General features: G+C 45.8%; 2 protein-coding genes across 3 annotated transcripts in view; one reads left to right on the forward strand and one right to left on the reverse strand.

Annotated features, from left to right (window-relative positions):
• The window catches only part of TIMP3 (TIMP metallopeptidase inhibitor 3), a 52,136-nt gene extending 32,779 nt beyond the window's left edge, over positions 1-19,357 (reverse strand). The window contains exon 1 of the mRNA XM_024212962.3: positions 18,992-19,357. Coding sequence (XP_024068730.1) covers positions 18,992-19,115 — 124 coding nt within the window. The 5' untranslated portion in view covers positions 19,116-19,357. The remainder of the gene's footprint in view (positions 1-18,991) is intronic.
• Positions 1-21,130, forward strand: part of SYN3 (synapsin III) — a 255,111-nt gene that overhangs the window by 124,755 nt on the left and 109,226 nt on the right. The window lies entirely within an intron of this gene.

The following is a 21,130-nucleotide window of genomic DNA, read 5'->3' on the forward strand; positions in this document are numbered from 1 at the left end:
ATAAGCAGCGTGATCTATTTCCCTAAAGTAAGCCAGAGTCTGGTGGATCAGGTTCTAATCCTGGCTCTGCTATTGATGAACTACATGACTTTAGGCCTTGTCTACACTATGGGGGGAGATCGATCTAAGTTACCAACTTCAGCTACATGAATAACATAGCTGAAGTCGATGTACTTAGATCTACTTACTGCGGGGTCCACACTACGCAATGTTGACTGGAGACACTCTCCCGTCGACTCCCCTTGCGCTTCTCGTTCAGGTGGAGTACAGGAGTCGACGGGAGAGCGATCAGCGGTCGCCGCATGTCAAACCCCTGGTAAGTGTAGACAAGGCCTAAAGTCATGCAGTGCATCAGTAGCAGATAACCCCATTTTAGAAGCTGAGGTACAGTTTAACGCTGCACACTATTACCCTCTATGATTACACCTGGAAGGAAAGGAAGGAAATGAAAAACACATTAGTGAAAAGAAAAAAAGAAAAGAAAGGATATGCACATAATTTTAAAAATCCACCTTATTCACAAAAGTCTCTGAAACCCAAGATATTGCAGTCATAAGGGACATGAGTCTAGGACAAACATCAGTCTAGAATGTGGGCCAAAAAAAAAAAAAAAAACCCACATAAAGCAGTTCACAAAAATAGTCTCCAATACAGATTATGATTTCCTAAATGCTGCAATGCTTGGTAACTCTCTTATTAGAGTTCCATGAAGATGCACCAAAAGGAAACAAGAGTTTCCTCCCTCATGGGAAGCGTGGTGAGAATTGGTTAATGTTTACAAAGCTCTTTGAAAATGTCAAGCACTATGGAAGAATTACTGTTTCTACAACAAGTAGACTGACATCGTCCTTTTCCTGCCAAATGCAGTGACTGTTTTTCAGTTTTAAAGCCAAAATGGGAATGAGGGCTGCCTTATAGGGGGATCACACCAAAATACAGTTCCTCTTTACTGAAGTAGAAATACACACACACATCCACTCACTCTTGCTGTGCCAGAGGCAGGTGCAGTGCATGCAGCTCATGAATGCATGTTTTCGTTTAAGCATCTGTTCTTTGCCAGGAGAAATACCCCAGGAATGCAGCGATCTGATTTGATTTTCCTACTATGAAAGCACTGCAGATCCCTGTGTTCAGTGTCTGGAGACACCACTGAATTTGACTGTGTTCACACCATACAGCAGTTGATTAGGAAGGTACTCGTTTTAAAAAATAATGCTACGGTCCATCCTGGCAATTCAGAGATGACACACTGTGTATTAGAGTTTGGGTCCTGAGCTGAATCCAAACCTACTTGGTCATAGTAAGAATGGTCACTTTGAGCAAGGCCTGAGGTTGGTGGTGGACAAAAGCAAACAGAGGGAGCAAGGAAATGGGCAGATAATGGAGGTTTAGTTCCATACAGGAGTCTGCATTGACGTATCTGTAATAAATGTATTGCCCAAGGAAAGCCTAAATGGGCTGAGTGTAACCTTGTAGGAAACTTTGCTGCCCAGTCATCCTCCCACCTGAGAGCGAGGCAATAGCTTTTGGGGGCAGGGACTATCACTGTGTATATGTTTGTACAGTGTCTAGCACACTGGGATTCTGGCCTGGTTGTCCTCTAAGCACTGCTGCAATATAAACATTTGCTAATAAATGTAGTCAAACTCTTATTGCTAGGCAGTGTATATAGGTGAGGAGGAGGTTCCCTGGGCGGAATCCTGCTAGGTATTGACTTTATTCAGGGTTGAAGAATGGATTTTTAGCCTGTGCAAGGATATGTTCCTATCAGGTATCCCCAACCCCACCACCACCCATGTGATCCCTTCCTGTTTACTATCCTGTCCGTCCATGACATAGCCAGCCTACGTCAGGATGTATGTAATCGCTGTTGCCAAGATTAGAGAAGAAGAGCTCTGAATGGCAGAGAGAACAAAGCTTGCGTCAATAGCCCCAAACTGCCAGACTTCACAGAAGACAAACAGGAAAATGTCCCTGTGCAGTTATTGAGGGATGAAGGAAGGAGAGAGCCAATGCTTCCCCCAGCAGTACCACTCCGAACAAACATCAGTGCTGGAGGAAATCAATGTCAGTGGAGAGAGCAAACGTAGGAAGGAACTTATTGATTTGAACACTTTCCGACAACAGCAAGATAAGCACACAGGCTTTGGCTGGTACCTGCTGTACTACTGCGTTTCAACTGGGTCATGAAACAGGATGGATTGAAGGGGTGGGAACTGGCCAATAAGGGCTGCTACACAGTTTGTTGTGCCATTTGCCTTCCAACATGCAGAAAAGAGCAGTCTGTTGGTATGGGCAAGCTCTGTAACCAAGTAGAACCTAGGCTCAGACCCTCAAAAGTATTTAGGCTCTGAACTTCCACTGATTTCAATGGAAGTTAGGAGCCAAAATACCTCTGAGGAGCTGGGCCCTAGTCCATAAAGACAGATACAGCTCTGTCTGGAATATAGGTTGAGATTAGGTGGTTTGATTTTTCACCCGAGCCCTATTAAGCCACGTGCCCTAGAAAGGCATCCGTAAGTTTTCACAACACTGGGAGCGATAATCTAATGACCTTACAGCTGGGGGGGAGGGGGGGAACATTGGAGAACTTGTAATATCCCAATGAACCATTCATCTGCCATGGTGCAGTCAGGTACATCTCAGGAGATACAGAAGCTTGTGTCTCAGGGGTCGTTAATCATGCAATTGAAATACTCAGCATGCAATGCCACTTTGGAAGATTCTTGCTCGACCTAATTCAGCATGTTCTATGAATACTATCCCTCTCCCAAGAGCCTTACAGTCTAAAAGAAAGAGCAGACAACAGTGCTCTGGGTAACTTCGGATGACAAAAATTGTGTGTGTGTGCGCGCACGCGCGTGTGTAAGATCAACTGGACACATATAGATAACAAGAATAGAATACCCAGTGATAAAACAGTAAATGTGGGGGAGGAAAAAAATTGAAAGGAACCTAGAAACTCATGCTCCAATGCTTAAACCAATCTCTGTTCGTGATTAGGATGAGAATTTTAAGGGGGATAGGGCAGACTATTCCACCTCTTCCTTTTGTGGGGGTACTGGTGCTAGCCACTGTCAGACAGGACTCAATGAGATGGACCATTTATCTGATCCTATCTGGTATTTCCTATCGCGTGTGTGTGTTAAGCTGAAGTTGTAAGTGGTATTATACTGACATGGGTTATCATTTGTTAGTCTCTTAGCTAGTCTAGCTTCTATCCCGGTTTATAATATTCCATTAAAAAAAAAAAACCCTACATTAAAAGAATACTATCAAGATTGCCAATTCAAGCACTCGGAAGTTAGGAAATGCCTGCATTAAAGTTGCCCATATTACCTAAGTTCTGCCCCTTGTTCATATAGATTGGTATATCTTTAGTTGCATGATCAGATACTATTTTTTCCCCACATGACCCCTTCTACAGTGCCTTCTAGTTGAAGATGTCAACGTTCTTTACAAGCATTAATGAATTTGCCTTGTAAGGGAAGCAAATATTATTCCCGTTTTACGGATAACAAAACTGAGGCACCGAAGTTATTCCAGAGCCTTGTTCTCTAGCAAATCACAGGTCTGCCCATAAAATGTAACATCATGGTCTCACCCACCTCTCCAAACTGCTACAGAATTTAGAGAAAGGAAAAGCCTTATTATTAATAAGTTATTAGGTTGTCTTACCCATTCCCTTCTTCCTGATCAAGATAACCACCTACTTGGTTAGAAACATGGAAATAAAAGAGGTAAAGAGATCAAATAAAATCTCCTTTTTATCTTAATCCACCAAGAAAATACCCTAGGAAGACCTTAATCCCCTATCTCCTCAAAAAAAAAAAAAAAACTGGTGCTGTACTTTAAGTTTACGAAAGTAAAATACGGAGCTTAAAAAACTAGTCCTTTCCTTAAATTCAGCAGCCTTCTGCAAGGCAACAGCTCTAGCACAGATACAGCTGCCTCTGACATTCCACACTGCTGTTGGTTTGTGATTTGGCCTTTGGGATTTTAAATTAACACGTTTTCTTTGGTGGTTACTAGAGTTCTGTGTCTTTCTCTCCCTACCCTATGGATTCCCCAGCTATTTAGAGATGCAAGAGTCCAGACCCTAGCTGCAGGCCCAAGCAGAGCACCTGCTTATCACGGCAGACCTTACACTGGCTGCAGCTCTATTGCCATCTCACTTACTCTTGATCTCCTCAGACAAGGTCAATATTACAAGCACAGCTCTGGAGACCTTTTGCCCATACTGCAGCCCTACTTATTTCCTCTTCCCTTGGGATGCTTTTCTTCACTACCCCGATTAAAAGTTATTATTACCACAGCTCTTGTACTTTTCCAGGCAGTGTGACCCTTGACTATTCTTTCTCCTTTCTTCCTGAGCCCCCTGCTTTCCCCCACCCCCATGTGGTTTAACCAGCTTTTAACCAAAGCCACAAGGCATGCTCTTTGTTATTACTCATTTATTCAAGAGGGTTGTTTACCCAGGAACAGGTCCAAAGGCAAGTACAATGAATAGAGAGGCCACGTCAGTCTCATAGAATTCTCTCCATTCTGTCACCTTCTGCATGGAAATTTAAAGCAGGGGACCCAATGACCTCACGGTTCACAAGACCTGGCCTAGAGGCTGTTTTATCCTGTCGACTTAGTCCCCTTTAATCTGAAATGTGCATATCTCCAGGCCCCTGGCAGGGAGAGAGGGTATTTATAGCAGTGTCAGAAGAGGAGGCAGGAAGTAGGAAATTGGGATGGGAGCTTGGAAAGGGTATAAAGGGCTAAGCCACACCACCTGCCTGGAATTCATTCCTTGGGGGGAAGGTAGAGTTAAGGAGAAATGTCACAGGAAATGGTTGGTTTAACCCAGACATCCGCTGGCTCTCTAGCCCTCTACCTGCTGTCTTTCAAAACCCCAGTCACTTCCTCTCTTTCAAAGTCAGGTGTAAGTTTTTTCCCCCCATCCTATGGTTTTCCTGTCCTGCCACAGGCCCGTCTGCTTCTCCCTGCTGTTTTAACCATTTATAGGCTATTACTGAAATCTGCTAAGTAGAGGGAAAACTATGCTAGTTACACCAGACCCAGCAAGTTAGACAAGCCCAAAGATTAAATCTACATCAACGGGGTGGGATTCTTGTTAGTTTCCAAAGCTCATGTCATTCATTGTGCATGGGGGATTGTATTTGATTTCAGAACAGCTGCTCCAGTGCTCATTTATTCAGAATTAACATAGATAATGCCAACAGCCTCTCCCCAGCAGGCAACACTACAACTACATCCAATAGCAGGGAATGAACTGGTAAACAGAAACAGATGTGGCTGTCCCAGCAGTCAAACCACAGGGCAATGTGTGGGAGTCAAAGTTCAGGTCCTTCACTCCGAGCCAGCAGGACCCTGAGGCACTTGGGGAAGGGAGACACTCTTCTGTCCTAAACGATACTGTAGGGTTTTTGGCATAGCCAGAGAAAGGGATGTAACAACATGGTACCTTTGTGCAGTTGCACCTTGTTGTGGTCATTTACACCTGCACAAAGGGAGTGTAAAATGCTACTTGCGACTGTACAAGGTATTAGAAAATTGGGCTTTTCAGTGGTGGGGGGAAAGAATAAAAAAAGGGAAAATTTGAAAGGAGGGGGGAAGGGCACCCTGCTCTCTTTTTTTCTCCCCAAAATAATCTGGTTTCAAACTCCTTACTATCTCACTCAAGACAGTTAAGTCCAAAGCAGACTGCGAAGAGTTGCAAAGGGATCTCACAAAACTGGGTAACAAAATGGCAGATGAAATTCAATGTTGATAAATGCAAAGTAATGCACATCAGAAAGCATAATCCCAACTATATATATATATATATATATATATCTATCAAATGATAGGATCTAAATTAGCTGTTACCACTCAAGAAAGAGACCTTGGAGTCACTGTGGATAGTTCTCTGAAAACATCTGCTCAATGTGCAACAGCAGTCAAAAAAGCTAACAGAATGTTAGGATCCATTAGAAAAGAGATAGATAGTAAGACAGTAAATATCATAATGCCATTATATAAATCCATGGTATGCCCACACCTTGAATAACGTGTGCAGTCCTGGTTCCCCCGCATCTCAAAAAAGATATATTCAAATTGGAAAAGGTGCCGAGAAGGGAAACAAAAATGATTAAGGGTATGGAACAGCTTCTGTATGAGCAGAGATTAAAAAGACTGGAACTTTTCAGCTTGGAAAAGAGATGATGGGGGGATATGATAGAGGTCTATAAAATCATGACTGGTGTGGAGAAAGTGAATAGGGAAGTGTTATTCACTCTTCCACATAACACAAGAACCAGAGGTCACCCAATGAAATTAATAGGTAGCAGATTTAAAACAAACAAAAGGAAGTTCTTCTTCACACAAAAACTCCAACGTTGCAGGAGATGTTGTGAAGGCCAAAAGTACAACTGGGTTCAAAAAAGAATTAGAGAAGTTCATGGAGGATAGGTCCATCAATGGTTATTAGCCAAGATGGTCAGGGATGCAACCCCATACTCTGGGTGTCCCTAGCCTCTGACTGCCAGAAGCTGGTTGTGGAAGACAGGGGATGGATAACTCAATAATTGCCCTATTCTATTCATTCCCTCTGAAGCATCTGACATTAGCCACTGTTAGAAGACAGGATACTGGGCTAAATGAACCTTCGGTCTGATCCAGTATGGCCATTCTTATGTTCTTAAGGACTAATAAGAATTAAAGGAGTAACGGGAGACCCTTTCACAGATTGCTTTACAGTGAACTGGTTATTAAAGAAAAGCAATTAACATTATCTAGAATTAACATTTTTGACCAGGATTCACATCCAGGAGCCTGCTGGGCAAGGAGATTTCTACTTGTTGCACTCGTTCCAGTATTTCCTGGCTGCAATGTTTTATCCCTTGAATACTTTTAAACAGCATGTTAGTTCTTTCAGTCCAGTGCACCTACCATTCAGTCAGCACTATTTTCAAATGGTATGATCCAGCTGGAAAAACAGAATTAAGTTCTTTCCCTCCCCCAGCATTTCTTAAAGGATTATTCGGATGAACTTAATGCTCAAAGAGATGGAAGGATAGCACTGGCTAGAACCCAGATATGATAATAGAGGTAGGCACTGTGCAATCTCAGGCCACACAAAGCCCTGCTACTCCAAGTTCTAAACTGAGACTGCCAATTATGAAGAGATGTGAGGCAGATACGTAGGATCTAGATAGAAATCCAGCCCTCTTTCTCACCCCCAATGGGCATAGCAGGGGCAAAGGGATCAAAACGTGCCTCTACAGGCAAGCCTGCCCGCTTGCCACTTAGTCCTTGTCTGCACTAGAGAGATCAATCTGTGGTATAGCAATGAATTGTTTTGCACTGGTCAGCCCACCCCCTATTGAGTTCGTCCATATTACCCACCCTGAATCAGTGAAAGATTTGACCTTGCATCCACACTAGGGCTGCCTAGTGGGATACCAGTTCTGGTGGGATGGCTGTCTTCTCTCACAGCTGCTGAACCTTCTTACGTAGTCCCAAAAGGCCTTCTTCAGCAATGTATCTACCCCAGAAATCCACTCGCAGCTGTGGTCCCCTCTGAAATGCTCCCATTTTGCAGCTCTTAAACCAGCAAGCCAGCTGTGGACTGCCTGCTGAGAATATAATCTTTCCCCTCTGTTGTGTTCCCCCCGACAATGCCAAAGATGATCGGTGTTAGAGTTGAATGTATGGACTGTGGCAGCATGTTGCATCCACACTGGCACGCAGGCGATAGAGGCTTTTCCCCTTCAACTTACCAGGGTTATTTCAATTGATTATAGCTTCCCTATCACTCAACTGAAGCACTTGTGTCCATGGATGCAAGGTGCATTCCAGTTGCCTGAGGGACATTACAATTGATTGAGCTCTCTCATGCAGACAAGACCTTGGAAAAGCAAGATCAAGTCCAATGTGCAATGTGTATTAATCCAGATCTTTGCTGGGTTTAGTTGATAATTTTTGCATCAGCTTCTCTGTGCTATTTAATTTGCATTTAACTGTCTGCACACTTTTTCCAGGGGCTGAAGTTGCCCTTTGAAAAGGTCTTGTGTAAACACCACCAGGAATTTGGATTATTCATGGTCAACATTTATTTTACCAGCACAGAACTCAAGAGACTTATCTCTCATTTCCAAGAGTGTCCAGGAATCTCTTCTGGCTGGCAGAAATACTGAATAAATAAAATCATCAGGGTTGTGTAAAACTACTTGCATTTTTATGTTATTAGACACTGTCAGTTAATGCACTAAATCTTCACTCTGGGAGCTCAACAGAGCCACTTCACTTTACAGGGAAAGTTAATGGCTTATAATAACAATTTTAAACACTCTCCAGTATTTGTGACATTCCTCTTAGAAACCTCAAAACATAAGCCAAATCCATCTCTGATACAAGCTGGCACAACATCACTGACGTGAATGGCACTGCAGTTGCTTACAGCAGTCATTAAGTTGGCCCAACCCCTTTTTTTAAATTGCTTTCATCTCTCCTCCATAGGACAAACATGTCAACCCCACCTTCTGGACCAAATTCAGACCTGGCATAAGAGGGTGAAACTCCACTTAAGTCAATTTTGTTGCACCTGATTATATGAGATCTGAATTTGTCCCAAGAGTTCCAAGGAGCTGAAGTCATTGTGGCTGCCTTTTGCGTACTCCCTTTTTTCTGTGCACCAGCAAAATGGATGAAGTCAGCACAGGTCTCAGTAGAGTGGGGCAAATTCTGCTCTCACTTAAACCGGTGTGAATCCAGTTTAACTCTAGGCTATGAATAGAATCTGGCCCACTTTTCTGTTGGCAAGTTAACAGCTGCAGCTGAGTCAGCAGGGGCCACTCTGATGCTTTGTGTGTGCTCCTTAAGTCAGATGTTTAAGAACAGCACTTACCTACAGTGCATGAGTCTGGGTCTGTATGTGGCCACAGGTATTGCCAACTTCCCCTCCCCCAAATTTGAGACTGATCATATTATTCTACATGTTGAACAATAGCCCCACTCTTTGTGGCTATTGCTGTGCACTTCAAAATTATGTGGCTATTTCAGTTTTAGAAATACCTCCCAGGTGTGCTAAGGTGCTAACATGGGGGCAAATTCATCACTTCCAGTTTTTTTATGACCACTTTATGTTGGCATAAAGTGGCCACTGGGATCTGTCCGCTGGAGAATTCTCCTGGTTATAAGAGGAGACCCTGGCAGGAGCATAGCAGGTGTTGTCAGTCCTACGCTGCCCCTTGAGGGAGCTCTACTGCAGGGGGCATTCGTGGGACGGTGGGCGGGTATGGCCAAGCACTCCTACACCTTAGATATTCCTAAACTGTCCCTCTGGGAACCCCAGCATAAGGAAGACACAAAGCTACCTTCTTTCTCCATCCAGGCCCCTCTGCTGAGTTCAGCATCAGCACAGCAATAAATTCAGCCCCAGTGTTTAAGATTAACTCGTATTTTTGACCTAGATATTTTACTGGTAGCCACTCATTTGCAGAGCAGAATATGTTTCTAAACCAGAGCTGGCAAAAGCCAATGAGTCTGCACGGATTTTTTTCATGTGCAAACTATTTGATAAAATGCTCTGTCTACAGATTGGTTGTTTTTGTTCATTAATTGTTTCACCCGCCTTGAATGGGGACTGCAAGCACTTTGATTAATAGAGGGAAAAACAGACTAGCTCCATTGAAGGTTTTGGAAGTGCCTTTGAATCCCTCATTGAAATGTATGCTCTTTAGTAAATGCCTAGAGCAATACATCTCTGTGACTCGGCACAGCTACTTCCTACCACCACAGTACACTTTTTTTAAACTCTCTCAAATGGAAGAGTGCACCAATGTCAGACAGAGCCAAGCTATATCAAGACTTTATTTCTCTCACTGTTGCTAATAAGCCCTGCAATTAAAGTGCAAATCTAAAAATGACCAGCCTAGCTCACTCGAACTATACCAGCAAAGCCTAATGAGTAAAGAGCAGGGGTGGCCAACCTGTGGCTCTGGAGCCACATGCGGCTCTTCAGAAGTTAATATGTGGCTCCTTGTATAGGCACCAACTCCAGGGCTGGAGCTACAGGCACCAACTTTTTTCCAATGTGCCCAAGGGGTGCTCACTGCTCAACCCCTGGCTCTGCCACAGGCCCCACCCCCTCCCCTGAGCCTGCCATGCCCTCGCGCCTTCCCCCTCAGAGCCTCCTGCATGCCATGAAACAGCTGATCCGGAGGTGCAGGGAGAGAAGGGGGAGGCGCTGATCGGTGGGGTTGCTGGTGGGTGGGAAGCGTTGGGAGCTGATGGGGGGCTGCTGACATATTACTGTGGCTCTTTGGCAATGTACATTGGTAAATTCTGGCTCAGGTTGGCCACCCTTGGAATAGAGAATAAGGAGACCTGGAGCAGATCCAAATTTATTCTGCTGCTTTGATCAACTCTGCTGCGAATGCACATGGAGAAAATAGCTTCATGTTTTTATACTGTGGCATATGTACTACAGTGACATTTGTTCTACTTCAGTGGTTCTCACACTGTGGTACATGTACCACTGCTGGCATACAGGCCACAATCAGCCACTGGGTGGATTGGTTTAGTGTCATAAGAAGACAGAGTTTTAGATGAGCTACAATAGGTCTTAAGTTTGAGAACAACTGTTTCTACTTCACTGATTTCAGCATGAAGGCCTGATTCTCCTGTGACTTACACCAGTATAAAATTGATCCACTCCACTGGCATCAGCAGAGGTACTCCCCATTTACAACGTGGCATGGAAGAGGAGAATTGGACCCTGGAACGATATGCAGCACACCCGAGAAAGAAGCCTCTTCAGTCTAAGCAGGAGCTCTTGTCATTAAAAGTAAACTTCAACATACTCTCCAGCCCTTATTAGAGGACTGACATCACACCTCAGAGCTCAGTTGGGTTGCAAGCTAGAAGGCATCATGTACATCTCCCTGCTTGCTATCTAAAATCAACCTGGGGAAAGGTCTCCTCTCGCGTTTACTGGCCTTTAAGAATTTTTGGAATGCATACTGTTGAAGTTTCATTTAATGACAACAGCTCCTGCACAGATTAACAAGGCTTCTTTCCTGAAAGAAACATGCTGGATCGATCTACATCAGAGTACCATATGGGGGTAGAAAGGGGAGGGGGGAAAGTACAGGGTCAGCCAAACAGACACACACAACATTTAGGTTTTCATTTCAAGTGTGTGTGTAAAAAAATGTAATCTCCACAAGCATCCAAGGCAAATGTCATAGGAGAGAAAATGGCAAAAGATTTTGTGTGTGCAAAAATTAAGTTTTGCTTAAGAATTTTGCTCTCAAGATCATTCCATGATTCCAAGAAAGGAGTCAACCTCCCCACCAACTTACTCCCTTCACTGTGTATCCTGTCTTCTGATCCTGCATCAGGATCTGCTAGCGTGGACTCTTGCGGAGTCTTGTTGACTTCAGGAAGATTCTGCAGTCTTGCATGGCTCCACATTATTGGATCCAGGAGCATTACCTAGGAGACTCTTCAGGTCAGGGACTGTCTTTGTGTCTTGCAAAGTATCAAGCACACTAATGGAGTTTAATAAGAATAATAAATAACAATTCCCTTATTTTTTTGTGCTGCAGAAAACTATTGATGGAAATAGCCAGATTTGCTGAACTTAAAGTCACACACATACCCTCCTCTGTTGGTAGATGAAAAAGTTTGCAAAGTGAAAGGCAAGTGTTTTCTCCTCGCACAGCACATTGCTGTACATAATTACACTCTTGCCTCCCTATTTGTTCCCAGAAACAACTGCCAGGTGGAGGGTTCTCAAGAGCAGGTGGGAAACACTGAAAGGAAGAAATTTCTGCTTAAAGTAAGGAACGCTGGGACTGTGGGCTAGAACATCTGGCTCTCTGCTGGTGTATAGGTCTTTGTGGGGTTACTTCCTGCAGGAAGTCTGGAGTGAGCATGTGCAGTAGTTACCAGATACTAAGGAAACCCTTCAGAATTGCATTATTGAATGTTCTGCATCACTTCTTGGGGACAATAATTTCCATCACATTTTTGGAACAAAACCATTTAGAGGAGTGACATATTCCAGGCCAGATTCTACAAAATGCTAAATGCACTCAACTCCTGCATTATTGGGCTCTAAATAACCAACAACAAAAACCCACAAATACAACAAAAAAGTAGTTCCTTTTTTGGTTCTTTCCAAATCTGCAGGAATGCAACATTCAGCAGCCAATCTGAAAAGTTCCTGCTGCTCCTGCAGAAAGAAGAGTACAAACAAGCCCCTTTCATGTCAGCCACATCCAGCTGGAATTGTCACAGCTTTGACAAAAGGGGACAAAGCGCTTGTGGTCTTTGTTCCCTCTAAAGGCCCAGCAACAAAAAGAATAAAAAAATTCACATTCTTGGAAAGCAAAAGAGGCAAAGTTCTTTATCAAACCTTAACAGTTTGCACGGAGTTTGCCACTTGGCCAACTCTAGAGCTATCCATGCTGGCTCTTATATAGGAAGTCACAATTCAGTTAAAAAGAAAGAAAACCAAGAGTTAAAGCACCAGTTTGGCTGTGGATCAACTTCAGAGATTCTGCCTTGTCCCTCCCCTAACTTGAACAACAAGACGCAAGCACCCCTCCACTTATTGTGACGCCAGAGTGACAAATGGAATGTCCAAGGTGAGTGAAGAGGCCCCAACTGACAGCCAGGTCTCCTGGTTAGCCGTACTGTTTTTCAAAAGTATGACTGCGTATAGAGTCTAGGCTTCCTCCCGAAACCACAACCTCCACTTTGGTATTTAAAGAATCGGTCTGTTTAAAAAACTGCCCTCTCACTGGGTTTGCTTGAGCATCTATTTCTGAAAAGTTGCTTAAAGGGCTGCAAAAGATTCCAGGGTTGGAACCCTGCCACAGAACAGAGCCCAAGGTAATTCAAAATGAAACTCTAGTGCCATATCCCCCATTAGGGCAGGGCAGACTAAATGAAAGATGGTCCCCTAAGCCCTACTGTAACAGGGTTCACAACCTGCCCCAATAAGGCTTAGAGAGGCTTCAGGGTTCTGCGACACCCATGTCTTTATTTACCTACAGTTATCCCACCACCAGTGGGTATCTATTTAGAAGCTTTACAGGATTATTCAACCTCTTTTACAGGTAGAGTCAGCCTTCAGCTAAGAGGCCTCCAGTTCCCTCCCTGACTGTCTTCTCTCTGACTGCCCCTCACCTTCTGGCTCCCTCCCAGCCTTTATAGCCCCCCCGGCTTGTCAGGCCAGCAGGTGTTGCCAATCCTCAGGCCAGCATCAGGCCTTTTCCATCAGCCCCAATCAGTTTCCCCTGATTGGAGCTGACTGGGCAGGGGCTAATTAGGTGCTTTTGCACCAGCACCCTGCTACATACCTCCCCCCTTAAGCCGATGCGGGCCTGATCTTCCTCGGCCCCGCTTTCCTCGGCCTGGGTTTTAGTCCGGAGGTGGCCTCCTTGCCCAGCGTGGTGGTCCCTGGGCTCAACCCTGTGGGGTTTTGGCATGCCCCACCCACAAAAGGTGCATTGGGTAGGGAGTGGGCCACCCCACAAGTCCACCTCCGCCCAGAGGTTGTCACACCAGTCACAACTTTGGGGCAGGTTGCCCCAGCTCGCTTTCCTTCCCTGGTGTGGGAGATGGATCAGAGCCAACTGCGCTGAGGCTACCCTGTATCTCCGGTTCGGGCCCTCTGCCTCTTGGAGTTTGGGCCTCCCCCTTTGGGTTTCTACCCTCTGATCTTTCTTCAGCTTCTCTGCCTCTATCACAGGGATTCCCTCCCCTGGGTGGTCCCGTCCTGGGACATTTGTGCCTTCCCCAGTCCCTCCCGTAGGGTCACTATCCTGGCTCTGTTGAGGTTGTGGGGACTCCCCTTTCTCAGGGTCCACCCCTGTAGGGGCCTGGCGCCCTCCCTCCAGGGTTCTCTCTCTTGCTTTCTCTGTTGGTCTCCTTCCCGTGCCCTCTTTCCCTTTTGGGGAAGGGTTCCAGTCCAACCCCAGAACCATGGGATAGGGCAACCCCTCTATTACCCCCACCCGCTTCCAGGCGGACCTTCCCTGCACTTCCAGTGGTACCTGGGCCACGGGACAATACTCCCCATCCCCATGGATGCATTCCTTTCTCCAGGGATAAGCCAATGCGGCTTTACCAAGTGCCGCTGTACGAGGGAGCGGGCTGAGGCTGTATCCACTAGACCCCTCTGGGGCTTTCGCCCCACCCATACAGTGATGGTGGCTATTCCACGCCTCTTCTTCCACCCCCAACCTTTGTCCACCCACAGAATTCCGCAACCCCAGTCCATCACTGGGCAGTCACGGCTCTTATGCCCCAGCTGTCCACAGCGCCAGCACACAAGCTGCCCCGGGCAGTTAGGGGTTCCCTTGTGCTTCTCCAGTCGCCTGTCTACTGGCTTCCCAGTGGTTTGCTCACGGGGTTTCTTGCCTCCTTCTGCATTTCACAGGGTCCGATGCTCCCTCGGGGAAGTCTGCCTCTGCATATTCCGCTGTCCTTTTGATGGCGGCTTCTACAGTGGCAAGCTGATGTCACCACACCCAGACCCATATGCTATCTGGGAGACACTGTACAAACTGTTTGAGGATCACCTGATCCATGATCTGCCCCACGGTTTGGGAATCATGCCTCAACCACCGCATCGCCCAGTCAGTCAATCTCTGGGCAAAGGCCCGGGGCTGCATGCGCCCCACTATCGGGCTGCTCAAAACTTTTGCCAGTATTTCTCTGATGAAAGCCCCAGGCAGTCCAAGATGGCTGCCTTCACTGTCTCATAGTCCCTAGCCTGGGCATCCATCAGGGCCATGTACGCCACCTGCGCCTCCCCCGCAAGATATGGGGCTAGCCACAGGGCCTAGGTTGTCCTATCCCATGCCGCACCCAGGGCCACCTGCTCAAAGGTACCCAAAAAGGCATCAGGGTCATCTGCCATGATGATCTTACAGAGGCGGAGGCCCAGGGGCAGAGTGCCATCTCCCCCCGCAGGACTCACCAGTTTTTGCAGGAGCAGCTGCTGCATCGCTGCCTGTTCCTTGATAAAGTCCTGCAAAGTCGGTTGTTGCTCAGCCTGCCATGCCAGTAAAGCTTGCCTCTCCAGCTGGTGGGACTGCTGAAAGGCCTGCAGTGTCTTCTGCATCTCCTTCCCATGTTGTTCTGAGCCACTGCAGAATGCCCTCCATTTCCAGGTCACCAAACTGTGTCTCTGGCAAAGGATCCTAGACAAGCCCCCATGTGTAATAGGGTTCACAACCCACCCCTCTTCCTGGGGCCCGCTTGCTGCCCCAATAAGGCTCAGAAAGGCTTCAGGGTTGTGCAATGCCCATGTCTTTATTTACCTACAGTTATCCCATCACCAGTGTCTATCTATTTACAAACTTTACAGGATTAGTCAACCTCTTTTATGGGCAGAGTCAACCTCCAGTTCCCTCCCTGACTGACTGACTGACTGACTTCTCTCTGGCTGCCCCTCACCTTTTGGCTCCCTCCCAGCCTTTATAGCCCTTGGCTTGTCAGGCCAGCAGGTGTTGCCAATCCTCAGGCCAGCATCAGGCCTTTTCCATCAGCCCCAATCTGTTTCCCCTGATTGGAGCTGACTGGGCAGGGGCTAATTAGGTGCTTTTGCACCAGCACCCTGCTACACCTACCCACTGAATTCCAACAACAGGCACTTGCATTACATTTCCAAAGCAGAAGCTTTCTGTGCCTTCAGAAGCCACACTGTGCTGGCATGTTTTTGGAAGGTAACAAACACTTGCCAGGTTGTCACCTAGCTAGTTAATATCTTGCATTCTTGTAGGAGCTGTTTTAACAGCTCTGTTCTTCCAGCCCTGTCTTGATTCCCAGCCCTTACTGCACTGATTCCTCCCTTTGGAGCTGGTATTTTGTCAGGAGTTTCAAGAGCCGATAAAAACTTGCTGCCAAGTCCCTTTCTTCCCCACAACGTGTTTTATAACCCGGCATGTAGTTTAGTCTGTCTAAACACTGCACTAGTACACTGCCACCAGTTTCCATGGAGACAGTTAACTCTTCAGTGGCCAGAAGTCTGTATATACCTCTTGTTCTTTTGGCTCATGAAAAGAATGGCAATGCTGGTGGAAGACAGCCAGGCAGGGATACTGCTTTAAGGGAGAGTTTGGAGCTTCATAGACCTAGCTCCACTTCTTCAGTCCAATCACAAAAATGACGTTTGATTAAGATCAGTCCATAGTAACCTCATAATATGGGGGAACTCTTTCCCTTTTGCTTCCTTCCCCTTTGTATTATGCACCCCCTTGCAAGCCCCAAGAGCACAACCCCAGTTATACCCACACTTGATATCTCAGACCAAGGCAAGGCAAAAATTATGAGCCATAACGAATAACAGCAGGTCACTCAAGAATAAAATGAGATCAGCACCTTGACATTGAACTCAGTCAGAAAACCACCAGTCAGAGAAATCTTGCAAACAATGTGATCTGTACAAGGCTATTCGGGACGGGATGCTACACAGGGCTTCACTGCTTATCCTACTTTTAATGTCTTGTGTTTCTAGAGAAGATGTAAGTTATCAGAAAGTGTAATTAACAGGGTGTATTTAATTCCTTAGTCAAAGCATTAAAAGGGAGTAGCAGATGCTTGAATTCTCACAGATTTCAGCATATGAAAGGCACATGTGAAAGCTCCAGCAATAGATGCAGGCACATTGGCTTCTCAAACACCACTGTTTTCAGAAAAGGCAAAAATCTCCTTGGCAGCCACCTCTCAGCTGACACACTTACTGCTAGTGCAAAGTAAAGAAAGTGCCCACAATAAAATTCTTCAAGTGAACTTTCAATAGTATGGCTTCCTAGAAGGATCCTCAGCTATAAAACTCTTCATAATGTTTTCTAGGCTATCAGGATTAAAGAAAATTTTACCTTTCCCAGGCCTTTGAACATGTATGTAATGTTTTTCTTGGCTTTCAGAAGCAAATGCGCTATAGAAACTAGACACAAATAACTAGGCATCTCTGCAGGTTTTTATAGAGGAGGGTTATTAAGACGAGAGGGAAACTTTTTTGTCAGCAGGTTCAACTAATTTAAAATGCTACTGATGAGATTCCATGTTAGTGAATCAAGTCAACATTACACTGAAAAGTTAGTATATTTTTGCCTCTATTTAATTTATTTTTCATAGAAGCTGCCAAGTTGACTTCTTTGCAGTCTGCTTTCTCTGTCTGTCTACAGAGGAGTCACAGTACTGGTATCAGCAATGCAAGCTTCCCCAAACCACTTGTGTGTGTCTCAACCCTGAGCTACAGAGACAACCTCTAGGGGCAAGAGTAGGACTTCAGTCCCCATGTCTATTCAACCCTTCCCTTCTCTGCAAAGATTGACACTTAGGCTGAAAGCTTGTGCCCATTGTTATGCAAACATCTGTATACTAGGAACTAGACAGAGACCACTCACTCATTTATTATACAGTAGGCCATGGAACAGCATCAAACAGCAACCATATTTGGTCATTTAATACCAACCTGGGCCATATGCAAACCAGGTAACTAGGTCTTGCATCTGAAGAAGTGAGGTTCTTACCCACGAAAGCTTATGCTCCCAATACTTCTGTTAGTCTTAAAGGTGCCACAGGACCCTCTGTTGCTTTTTATAGATTCAGACTAACACGGCTACCCCTCTGATACAGGTAACTAGAGTGAGTCTCCATTATCCCATTCCCTTGAGCCACCCAGTTATTCCCCCCACTCCTCATTTATGAATACCGCTCAGATGCCAAAGACTGGAGCAGGAGAACATTAAGAAGGTCCCAATGAAGATGTTGTTTTTCTTTCAACGTTTTTTTTTTTAAATGCTATATATTGTAGTTTGCCTGTCCCCAGTGTCACACTATTTCAACTTGTTATTTTATGTCAGAAAACACAGACACACAAAAAATCCTCCAAGGATCAGAGCATATTGTGGAAAATTCTTGGGAAACTTGTTACACACCTCCCTAACTTTTGTGAAGGGCTATGACTGTACAGAGCCCATGTGTTCTGTTGCCACTAATTGGTGTGAATTACATCATTCCAAGTTGCCAAGGGCAGTTCCCTAGCTTGTGAGAATTTGTCCTGACTTTTATTGTTGTTAAGTATTATTATTTGCTTGGCAGCAGGTCATGAAGGAAATGTTGGCTGCCCACACCTTCAATTTTGTTTTTGTCTGCGTGCAGGAAACCTGTCACTTTTACAATTACTGATTTCTAGAAAGTCTGCAAAGCTTGTTTTTCTTGGAGAGGTGGTAATCTTGGAAAGCTGCTGCGCAGAGTTTAATTTTTAAAACAACTCCCACTCTCCATTGTTCCTTAAGGGGGGAAAAAAATCACTTAAAAATAGAGATGCATAAGGCAACTCCAAAACACTATATAGGGTCAGGTCATCTTTCACAATTTTTATCCTGCCCCCATTTTAACTTGATTGCTTAAAACTGTAATGATAAAGCCTTAATTTTTTGGAAGAGGGGGAGAAAGACAAGGGGGAGCTGTAATTTGGAAGTAGTTCTCTAGCCCTCCAACTTCTCATAAATGGGTCTGGTTAAGCCTAAACTGGTGGTTTTCCATATTTCATATGCTGGTTACTTTTCAAAGTTTTAGCAAAAGAGTCCCTCCTCCTTCCCAGCCCCACACAGAGAACTTTCTAGATGTCAGGGAACATAATATCAGTGTGGAAGAGAAGTGCCACCTTCCTCTGCGTGCAATGCAGAGGGGAGGGGCGGGGGGCATTTCAACTTCTCTCTTGCAAAGCACTCTGACATCGCTGCAAGCGGGAACCGTTGCTCGCAACCCGCACGCTCGCCACACCGTAGCGCTCCCTCCCGCGCAACACGACGATGCATCTGTGGAACCACCAGGTGCATCTCCCTCCGGGGGGGGGGGCGGCATTCATTCCTCCCCGCGGCTGGGACCGTGGAGGAGGTTAGCAGCGGGCAGAGGTGCCAGCCGCTGGGAGAAGCCAGGCGCGGGCTAGGGAAGGAAGGGGAGCACTCACCGATGTCAGAGTTGCAGAAAGCATCCTGGGGGTGGATGGGGAGGCAGGTACAAGCCTCCGCCACCAAGTCGCTCAGGCTCCAGCTGCAGAGGAGCACGAGGAGGAAGCTGAGCCACACAGACATGATACTGGTGCAGCTGCTCTCCACTTGGGAGGGGAGAGGAGGGCTGGCTTGTTGGTGGGGAGGGGGGTGTTGTTCTTTTTGAGGTTTCTTTTTAAACGGTCTTTGAGCCGCTTCTCCTTGCGCTGCCCCCCCTCTCAGTCCAGTCGCTGCTGGGAAGTGCGGCTGGGTGGCAGCTTTGCCTGGGCTCCCCCTGCACGCGAAGTTCGAAGCTCTCAGCGCCTGTGCTGCTCTTCTAGGCTGGCGGCTGCAGTTATAGCCTGGATAGCGCCCTCTCGGGCTCGTGGGGTGCGCCCCCGCCCCGACCAATCGGAGCCCCGCATTACCTCATCTCCCAGGCAAAGGGGAGAGGCTAGGGACGAGCTGGGGGTGGGCGGGGTTGGAGCGAGGGATTCAGTGCCTTATAGGGAATAATATGGCTGTGGGAGTGTGGTGGGGCTGGGAGAGGGATCACAGCAAAGCTGCTTGTTGCCTGCAGCATGGGCCCCTCTGGAGCAGAGAGAGGGAGATGCAGCTGGAGGAAAGGGGTTAATAAGGGTTGCTACCTGTTTCACAGCCCAACCAAAAGTTCCTTGTTCAAGGCAGCCGCTCTCCTTTCCCATCCCACCGCATGATGCTGGAGGCAGATGCTGTTGCAAACAGGTTGCATTATTCTGGGATCACAGCGCAGAGCAGATCCCCAGCTCCTGTAAACTGCCAGAGCTTCGTCATTACTTCAGTGATGGAGCTGTGATCATTTACACACGTTTTGACAATGTGCCTCGCACTCGAACACATATTTCGGTGGCAGAATCCAATATGGGAAGATCAATTCAAAGTGCAGATTTTTTTTTTCATCTTTAATTACTTTCCTGGAAAATAGCTCATCTGAGTGGGAGCTAATTTTAAACTGGAGGTCCTAGAATATGAATGCTTTTTTTTTAAAAGAAAATATATCACAGCAAGAAATTAACATACTAGTGCTTCTTTTCCTTCCTCGGTGTGCAATGGAATGGGGTTGGAAGAAAAAAAGAAGGGCAAGTCCTTTTGGGCTGTAAACCAGGATTTAATGTTTGTGTTTTTTAATCCTATCCAAACCCTTCCCCACAAGACTCCCAAGCAGCAAAGGGTGATAAAGCAAACTGTTCAAACTGAGCTGGGAAAAAAACCTGTCATATCTACCCAGGCACTCCCAACTCTTAATCTTGCTGTATATTTTAGTAGTGATGCTTTAGTGCAATGTATAGTGAAGTCCTGTTTGGTTTGGTTTCCCTTATCCCTGTTTGGAACTGTACATTTCTCTCAGATGCAGACATGTAACTGTTACAGTAGAGATGGACTTTGAGGAAGATTGCCAGATGCACAATACAGACAGCCTTATTATCCTGCAAAGGGACTGAGGAGTGATTAATGAAAGTATCAAACCACTGCACTTAATATCAGAGTATTTTCCATGGGGTTTATAAGATTTAAGCATTTCGAGTTGTACATTATGCCAGTATTAAAGGCCAGAGACCAGCTGTCCTAAGTTTCTAAACAGTAGGCTAAATCTTCAAATGTACAGTTCAGTTACATCTGGGTAAAAGATTGCCTATCTGTACCTAGTTTTTAATTGTACAGCCTATAGAAAACAAATTAAGAACTCTTGGAAGGATAGACTTTGTTTTGGGTATTACTATTAGACCACTACAGTATGGATGGTTATATTAGAGAGGAAGGATTGTCTAGAGGTTAAGGTGGTGCTAGTTTGGGACTTGGGAGACCTGGGTTCGAGCTGTGCCACCCGTGACCGGTGTGACCACTTAGCGTACGTCTACACTGCAAAAAGAAAAAAGCCACAGCAGCGAGTCTCAGAGTCTGGGTCTACAAACTCAGGCTTGTGCTATGGTGCTAGAAATAGCTGTGTAGATGTTCCAACTTGGGCTGGAACTCTGAGACTCACCCCCCTCTCTGGGTTTCAGAGCCCGAGCTCCAGCCCGTGGTGCAGGAACATATACATGGCTATATTTGCCACCATGGTGTGAGCCCCACAAGCCTGA

The sequence above is a fragment of the Terrapene carolina genome, unplaced genomic scaffold, assembly GCF_002925995.2.
Source record: "Terrapene carolina triunguis isolate 2854851 unplaced genomic scaffold, T_m_triunguis-2.0 Scaffold247, whole genome shotgun sequence".
Taxonomy (NCBI): Eukaryota; Metazoa; Chordata; order Testudines; family Emydidae; genus Terrapene; species Terrapene triunguis.